The sequence below is a fragment of the Coregonus clupeaformis genome, unplaced genomic scaffold (assembly GCF_020615455.1).
Source record: "Coregonus clupeaformis isolate EN_2021a unplaced genomic scaffold, ASM2061545v1 scaf1615, whole genome shotgun sequence".
Lineage (NCBI taxonomy): Eukaryota > Metazoa > Chordata > Actinopteri > Salmoniformes > Salmonidae > Coregonus > Coregonus clupeaformis.
The window spans coordinates 34,739-44,241 of NW_025535069.1; the positions used below are offsets into that span (position 1 = coordinate 34,739).

General features: G+C 39.6%; 1 protein-coding gene across 2 annotated transcripts; it reads right to left on the bottom strand.

Annotated features, from left to right (window-relative positions):
• Positions 1-1,534: 1,534 nt before the first annotated feature.
• pde6hb (phosphodiesterase 6H, cGMP-specific, cone, gamma, paralog b) lies at positions 1,535-6,559 on the bottom strand. Of its 2 annotated transcripts, none has more exons than XM_041863997.2 (4): positions 6,453-6,559; positions 4,251-4,408; positions 4,031-4,071; positions 1,535-2,486 (listed from the first exon to the last, which is right to left on the bottom strand). In XM_041863997.2, exons 2-4 carry the CDS (start codon positions 4,394-4,396, stop codon positions 2,410-2,412), a joined length of 264 nt encoding a protein of 87 aa, XP_041719931.1. In that variant the 5' UTR covers positions 4,397-4,408; positions 6,453-6,559; the 3' UTR covers positions 1,535-2,409. The 2 variants fall into 2 exon arrangements, with proteins under 2 accessions (XP_041719931.1, XP_041719932.1); XM_041863998.2 differs by having other exon boundaries at positions 6,400-6,494.
• Positions 6,560-9,503: the final 2,944 nt, after the last annotated feature.

Here is a 9,503-nt window from a genome sequence, read left to right on the forward strand (position 1 = left end):
TTCCCCTCCTCTCACTCTCTTTCTCTTAGTCTATCTCACAAAACAGCAAAGTATAGGTGGGGCTCAAACCCCTGGAGGCTATGGAACAGGCACTGACACACACACAAATACACACACACACACTCACGCACACACACATGCAGTATCAACCACCCCCTCTATACAGTTTCTCAATAGATTTGACTTTCCATATCCCCCTCTTTATCAGTGCATGTGTATGTATGCAACAACCACAGATTTTGGTATGTTTACAAGGAAATGCTAAAGTTGAACATCTAGCTATGAGAGTTGACCACGTGATTGGAAATGATATGCATAGGCCCAGATCTGAATGTCCGGTCATCATAAATAATCACACTGCTGGTTGCTATGTTACAGAGCGAGGTTAGAGGTGAGGAGGAGGGTTTCCACTAGTTACTACAACCTCAAAATTGGCTATTCATTAAAACAAAAATTTGCTTTTTGGTTTTAACTTAAGGTAAGGGTTAGACATAAGTGTGGTTGAGGTTAGTTTAAAATCTAATTTTTGTAGAAATAGACAGGGTTTATTACTTTGTGGCTATAGTAACTAGTGACGACCGAGGAGGAGGAGGGAGGAGGCTGAATAACACAACTGACTCATCTAGCTGTCCCTAAGATTAACAGTAACCACTTAGAGATAACCTCACAACATTGATACCCCTCAGGTGGTGTACGTCAGGGAGGGAGAATGCCTTCCACTGGGTCTCTGTATGAACAAGCCCGTGCTGAGCTCCTGGGCTCAAGTCTGTACAGGCAAGGACGTTCTGTAAGGTGTGTGCAAATGGAGCAAAGGGGATAGACACTGAAGCTTTCATAGAGACAGACACAAAGGCCAGGACAGTTTGCCTGTTCACAGTATAGGATTTCCATAAGCTTCAGGGAGCTAGAAGAATAAACAGTATCAGCAATGTCAAGAATTACTAAATAAATACTAAAGCACAGACACAGAGACTGACCTATGATCACAGGGCATCAACCAAAACAATGTAGCAATACAAATGGGAAAGACGTTTTGAGAAATATATTTTGGGGACTGAGAAATGAAGGAGTTGATTTCCCCCTCCCTTTGTGTGCTAAGTGATTGTGACACCCAGGACATTATCTGGAATATTCCAAAAGTGGCATACTGTATTATTCTTACTCAATACTTGTGGTTGGTATGTCATGGAAATGAGACATTGTTGTGTAAGACACTGGTGACAGCTGGATGTGTTTCTGAGATAAGGACATGTACAGTATGTTTGGGGAAAAACATAGGAACCGGTTGTGAGAAATATACATTTGTTATAGTTTCAAACTACAGTATGTTATGATGGAGCAATGTAGAAAAAATATGGTTGAAATATATGCTTATGAATGTTCATTGCCATTCTTAATGAATGTTCTTTAAAATAATGTCAGTTATTAGTGAAAAGTATAACATACTCAGATTTTCATTTTATACCCCATCATGGAAGGGGTTGTATTTTCTGATATTTTCTCAGAGATGACAGAAGAGAAAAGGACAACATGAGTATTGAAAATAAAAACTTTAATGGATCTATCAGGACATACAATCACACATACGCATTCTGTCATGTAAATGTGTTTGTGTGTGTAACACATCAATATGTTTATATTTAGTTTGGTGGCATACCGTACACTAAGAAGGGGGTAGTGTGGTAGCACCACAGGGATAACAGGGAATGCCTTCACCATAATGATCTATGACAAAGCATTGTAGTTTTGGTCATCACAATATATATCACACACCCTCCTCCCTGGTCTCATCCCTTTCGTTCCCTGTGTGTTCACAGTGGCACGCCTTTATCAACAAGTAAAAAACACAATGCAACAACAAAAAAAGACAAAAAATAACTTGGGGTAAAAAGGGAGGGTAATGAATAAAGGTAGAGGCTGCATTGGAAACAGGGACATATTTACAGTTCTGTAGTAGACTATAAGCAAATACAAGCTAGTCATAGCTAGTATTTTGCTTGCGTCCATTGCTGTGGTTGATGGTTGACAGAGGAATTGAGGGACTAAAGGGATCTGAGGGATTACAGAAGGAGAGAGGGATGGGGGAGCCGAGGTAGGCTATTGTAGAGAGGAGGGGTGGGTGTGGTCTCGTTGTATCACATCAAGTATCTCTTATGTCCTGTTTAAAATACAGTATAATACTATTATATGATAATAATAAAAATAAACAGTTCAGTGTTCCGTCTGCCCACCGTATATGGTATTTCAGGCCACAGTGCCTGACCACAACAGACTTAAGAACAGCGTGGAGTGAAGAGACGACTTTAGGGGGATGGCCAGTCGCCTTATGGTGGCGCGCCAGACTAACACAGAGGGAGGGGTCAGAGGTTAAGAGCGGAGAGGTTAAGGGAAGGCAGGAGGCTTGCAGTCTTAGATGATTCCATATTTGGCCAGATCACTGAGTTCCATGTCGCCGTAGGCCTCCCATGGGCAGACCACTGCTATGTCTAGAGAGAATGAGAGAGGGAGAAACAATTAGTATTGATTGTCCAGTTGATGACTATTCACAGCCCTTGAATTTTTCCACATTTTGTTCTGTTACAGCCTGAATTGAAAATTGATTAAATAGCGGGGGTTTTGTCACTGGCCTACACACAATACCCCATAATGTCAAAGTGGAATTATGTTTTTCAAAATGTTTACTAATTAATTACAAATAAACAGAAAAGCTGAAATGTCTTGAGTCCATAAGTCGGATTTTTTCTTCACAATTCACATAAAAGTTGCATGGACTGTGTGCACTAATAGTGTTTAACATAATTTTAAAATGACTACCTCATCTCTGTACCCCACACATAAAATGATCTGTATGGTTCCTCAGTTGAAACAGTGAATTTCAAACTCAGATTCAACTTCAAAGACCAGGGAGGTTTTCCAATTCCTCACAAAGAAAGGTACCTATACAAAGTTACAGGCGTCCTTCCTAACTCAGTTGCCGGAGAGGAAGGAAACCGCTCAGGGATTTCACCATGAGGCCAATGGTGACTTTAAAACAGTTATAGAGTTTAATGGCTGTGATAGGAAAAAAACTGAGGATGGATCAACAACATTGTAGTTACTCCACAATAATAACCTAATAGACAGAGTGAAAAGAAGGATCCCAAAATATGCATCCTGTTTGCAACAAGGCACTAAAGTAATACTGCAAACAATTTGGCAAAGCAATTCACTTTATGTCCTGAATACAAAGTGTTATGTTTGGGGCAAATGCAATAGAACACATTAGTGAGTACCACTCTCCGTATTTTCAAGTATAGTGGTGGCTGCATCATGTTATGTGTATGCTTGTAATCGTTAAGGACTGTGGGAGTTTTCAGGGTAAAAAAGAAACGGAATGGAGCTAAGCACAAGGAAATATCCTAGGAGAAAACCTGGTTCAGTCTGCTTTCCACCAAACACTGGGAGAGGAATTCATATTTCAGCAGGACATTAACTTAAAACACAAGGCCAAATCTACACTGGAGTTGCTTACCGAGAAGACAGTGAATGTTCCTAAGTGGCCGAGTTACAGTTTTGACTTAAATCTGCTTGAAAATGGTTGTCTAGCTATGATCAACAACAAATTTGACAGAGCTTAATTTTGAAAATAATAATGGGAAAATATTGTACAATCCAGGTGTGCAAAACTCTTTGAGACTTACTAAGAAAAACTCACAGCTGTTATCGCTGCCAAAGGTGATTCTAACATGTATTGCCTCAGGGGTGTGAATACTTATGTTAATGAGACATTTCTGCATTTCATTTTAAATACATTTGCAAAAATGTCTAGAAACATGTTTTCACTTTGTCATTGTGGAGTATTGTGTGTAGATGTGTGAGAAAAAAAATCATATTTAATCCATTTTGAATTCAGGCTGTAACACAACTAAATGTGGGATAATTCAAGGGGCATGAATACTTTCTGAAGGCACTGTATACTGAAAGTAGAAATACAAATATATAGATGAACAAACATGACTACTGATGATTGCAGATGGAATATCAAAGTTACCTGTGCCAAGACCCTCCATGCCGGGGATGTCATCACCAAATCTGTAATTGACAAGGAGACATGTTTGTATCTTACAGATTCTAGAATTTGTCTGTGTTTATTTATACAGGTTTGAGAATGTGAGAAAACTGAGTGCTTGTTAGTGTGAATATGTGGAACGGTTGTGTGTGGAGTTTGTGTGTATCTGTGTGAATGTGTGACGACAGAGAGAGATTCTCACCCTTTCTGGCCAGGTTTGGGGGCCTTGCTCTTGAATGTACGGGTCTGCCTCTGCTTGAACTTAGGGGGTCCCTTCTTGGGGGTGGTGGGGCCAGCTGTTCCGGCGGGCGTGGCCAGGGCGCTTCCTGCAGGGGGAGCTGTGTTCATTTCTGCTGAGGTCTGACACAGAGAGAGAGACAGAGAGAGCGATTGTTACAAGACTGTCCATAATATAACATTTGAAATGTCTCTATTCTTTTGAAACTTTTGTGTAATGTTTACTCTTAATTTCTGATTGTTTCTTTCATTTTTGTTTATTTCACTTGCTTTGGTAATGTAAACATGTTTCCCACATTAGAGAGAGAGAGAGAGAGAGATAGAGAGAGAGAGAGAGAGAGAGGGAGAGAGAGAGAGAGAGAGAGAGAGAGAGAGAGAGAGCTGTTATAGTGTTGGCCAGAAAGTCTATCATTTCCCTCTATCTTGTATTATCCTCATCCCCCCCTCTCTTATTCTCTACTGCTGTCTTTCTGCTAATCTCTACTGCTCTCTGCCAGGCTCCCTCCAGCCACCTTACTGCTAATCAGGATAGATTATGGGGATTTGGCTAAACAGCCAGATTATCTCTGATTCCATATAAAACCCAATTTGATTAATTGCCCTTCTTAAATCCCAGGAATGTCCTCTGTGTCACACTTAATCGCTTAGATCACGAAGGGAGGGGGGAAATCAACCCCTTATTTTCTCAGTCCCCATAATTTAAAAAAAAACGTCTTTCCCATTTGGGTTGGTAGATTGTCTTGACCCAGGCCACTCTCCTTTCGTAGCATGGACATCTTCTTTTTGGATGTCTGATTTATCAATTATTTTGACCTGACTAAAGTATTGAATTGACTGTCCCCCACTGAATTCCTATGCATGTACATAGCATTGTAGAAATTATTGTAAACGAAATCTTCACTACTGTGCATCTGATTTATTTTTAGATCCCATTGGCCTTTGATGTCGTCAGCGGAAAAAAAGGTTGATCCTTATGGCTTAGTAAGGAGGTCGGGACGGACGCCAATTAATTATGGTATTGAGACAGGCAGTGGCTGGCCTGCCAATCTCTTTAGTGGCTCAGACACTATACTGGACAACAGGTGAGGCCACACTCTGTCCTTGTTCCTGTTCTCCTTCATCTGTTTAAGCAGTATCCTCCTAATCTGTCTCCTGAGTACCGCCTTCCCCGAACCTGGGAGCTCCATAATCCTGTTAACATAATGACGTGGATGGAGCTCACTCTACCAGGACACGTTATGTAACTCAACAGATGCTGCACCTGCATGAGATCACAGATCTGGCACTCCCTATACTGCTGCCTAATGCCAATCCAGAGTGGATAGAGATCTGTAAAGCTGTGCAAAAGCATCTGTTGCTGTGATTTCAGTCTCTGCTTCCAACAGGTAAGTCTCTCTCTCCAGGAATTTGGTGTCTGCTCTCTCTCAGATATCTGCCTTCCACTGGAGGTTTTACAACTTTTTAGATGTTGCATTGATTGGCACAAATGTTTTCCCACCTACTTTCCACTGCACTATTATTTAAAAAACTCCCAGGATCCTCTACATCTCTCTGTTCCAATATCAACGCTAGCATACCAGTTAGTGTGAAGCAATGCGTTGGGCATGCCTTCTTATTGGTATTCTAGTAATGTGCCAATGATTTTAGAGTCAAGATGCACACATTTGTAGCTATGTGGACTTCTGTCTAGCACACAAATGGATTCCTCTATGCAATATGTCCATATTGCATTGTTTCACTTCCCAATCTTAATGCACACTCATTGCTATCATGCTATAATTCTCAATTGAGCAGGTTAGCTACAATTACAAATGCATGTACATTCTGCATCATGGCTACAGGTGCTATATTTGCAGGTGCTAGAGTCAATCAATCACAGTCTTAGATGTTCCTGCTTGATACTCTTGGAACTTTTCCTTTATACTTCATTTACAAGTTGTTTGTACTTATACTGTAGCACTAATGCATTCATCTGGATTAGCAATAAGTAATTAAGTAGTAGTAATGTATTATTTCTAAGGAATAATAAAGAAAAGTAGCAATAAGTAGTCTCCCCCCTGTAACTATTTCCCAGGTCGTTGCTGTAAATGAGAATGTGTTCTCAGTCAACTTACCTGGAAAAATAAGGGTTAAATAAAAATAAATAAATAAAAAGTCTCTGCCTCACCTAATTTCACAAATGTTCCAAAGAGCTTCTGTCTCTCCTGAGAGCTACTGCTGCATGTCAGTCCAAGAGCAAAATGAATACAAGGAACAGGCCTTCGTTTTAAATACCCCTGATTCTTAATCCTGCAGTCTCCTGGTTTCCAGTCACATGCTCTCCAAAAAGGTCAGCCAGCTCCTTCACCACCCTCCCCCCATCTCCATTCCTGGACATCAGAGGGGGTGGGGACATCAGTGAGTCAGGTCAATATGGTCGTTTTTAACTAACTTATGTAATTAAGCCTTGGCACGCCTGTGTCAAGCTTGTCAAAGGAGTCGACGTTGTCTGTGACATGCGCTTGTTTCGTTTTCCCGGGGGCCAGTATGAAAATGTATGCACTCACTAACTGTAAGTCGCTCTGGATAAGAGCGTCTACTAAAATGTAAATGTGGTTGCGTTCATGGTCCATGTGATGGGTCTTCAAAGAGTCTGCTTTGTCACTGTGATTGGTCTTTAAAGACTGTGTTGTCACTCATGATGTTCCTTTATCCTTGTGATCAGGTCGTGTGCTTAGAACACTATCTTCTCCTGACAACTATTTTATTTGAGTGGGATATTTTACCTAAGATACACAGATAGCTCTGGTAAAATAAAAAAAGAACACATACACACACCTGAAAAATTAAGAACATTTCCTGACTTGTCATGTAGGTTAGGGGTCAATCTACTAAAGTTATTTTACTTGGTGATAATCAGTGTGTCTCTGTTTTTAATGTATTTTTGCAGGTGGCATTCTTTAACAGTCCTGTTACAGCTGGTATATAGGCCTACCTGGAATTTACTAGAAATGTATTAGGGAACAATAGGTATATTTTGGTACTTATTTTAAATCAATCAAACGAATTGCTTGTTACGTGGACCGTGGTATCAGGGACTTCAATCCGAGGAGCCAGAGAGAGGTAGTTATTTAGTTATAATAACGTTATTATTGTAATAGTCATTAAATAAATAATATAATTATGCTGTAAATAACAAGTAAACCAACACATTTTAAGCACAATCTTCAAAACGTTAATTGTTCATTTTAATTGAGAACGTTTTTCAAATCAGAAATACCATCAAAACATTTCTGATGAAACAAACATTGAACCCAATAGCAAAAAAGACCAACATTCTTCAGAATGGATTTTGTTTGAGTGGAATAAAATGAATAATGGATCAATCCCATTACTCATAATTGGCTAGACAATTTTTTTCCAAGTTAACTGTAAACCAAGTTAGTCGTCATGTCCGTCTTGCAGTATTCTGTATATACGTCAGAGCAATGAGGAAGTACTGTGAATCTGCATTGTGTAAGATCACCTTTTCTAGTACGTGACTACATACTGTGAGTGGAATACTTTCAGCTATGTATCCAATCACCACGCAGCATCTTACTGTATCAAGAACATTCAAACAATAAGTGATTTTATATGAATGTTTCAGAGCTAACTGTAAGCACATAGTTCTGACATTCGTTTTAGAGCAAATACAACAAACTGTAACAGTAGATATTCCCAAATCACTATAGTTTTTTACTCTATACAGTACAATTTAAGTGTAGCACTACATCTCAAGATCATTACACACCATTAAACTATTTTTTACCCCTTTCATTTCTTCAGTGCTATTTTTATTAGTAATAAAGTGCAGCATGAATTGAAACCTCTGTATGGGGAGAGGGTGGAGTGTTGTGTTTTACATTTCCTTGTTGAATATGTGGTAAAAAATAAATAATGTCCATGGGGAATAATTAGAAGGGAAGGTGCCCATTTAATGGGGAAATGTACTTACTACGACTGTGATATGTGATTATCTCACCTAGCTATCTTAAGATGAATGCGTAAGAGCATCTGCTAAATGACTAAAATGTAAATGTAAATGAACATCGTCACAGGAGGCAACAGTCTAACCACAGAGCTCTGACGTGCAAGGAAGTTGACCTTGAGGTCTGGCATGGTGAAGTGGCCAAATATGGACCTACAGTTAATGGGGTCATTCTGGATTAAAGGTTTAGGACCCGTTTGTACAGGACAGACCAAGCAGGACATACCAAGGGCCCTTAAAGGAAGCTGACGCTATTTCATATACAGTACTTCATCACATACCTGATAATGGAGGTCTGGGGACCAGTACTTCATTAATTGGTGAATTGGTAGAAAAGTTGACAATAAGTGCCCTTAGAGGTCCCGTGTCTCATAAAATATATTTCATTTAATTTGGATCTCTTATCTGAAACAGATTATTTTAATGAGAATAAGCAGTCATACATTTTGCTCCTCAAGTTGAGTCTTGGATATGTTGATCCAGAGCCCTGGTCTGGTCTGGTTTTGAGGGCAGGTCAGTTATAGAAACCCTTATCATCTGAAAGACTCAGTAGCATGGATATGGATAAGCCTCTCAGACAGTATCTGGGTTGATGAGGCTAGGACTAGGTCATTTCTTGGCCCCTTTAGAGAGATCTTGATTCTATGTTCAATTATTGACCTGTGACAAAAACAGATAATATCCTGTAACTACATACAGAACATTGGATAGACAGAATATTGCATTTTCTGTTGATACATTGCGAAGACACCACTTGGTCTTTCACTTTGCTGTCTGTGCACAGATGAAATCAATGTCGACGAAATGTCTAGAATAGAAATTGCATAGCTATAGTGGAAGCTATAGCGCAAGAGGTTCTTTAAGTACAGTTGATGTGATTAGGGATCTCTTAGTGATGACCTGTCTGACAGACAGTTAAAAGACAATTAACTGTTGACAACCATTTTTCCATAAACAACACTGACATTTAACTTGAAAAACAACAGAAAGTCAAAGCATGGTGTTAGTATTAGTAGGTCAATATGTAAATATTTTGAGACCCACAGGCCCAGCCTTTTTCTGTGTGCGTGCTCACAGTAATACTTGGATAATTGGATTACACAGGGGTTAAGAAATTAGCACTGATTTACTTGGATGGGGTTTGACTTTACTTATAGGCTATAGGCAGTTCATAGACAGACAAACATACAGTATGCATTCTACATGAAC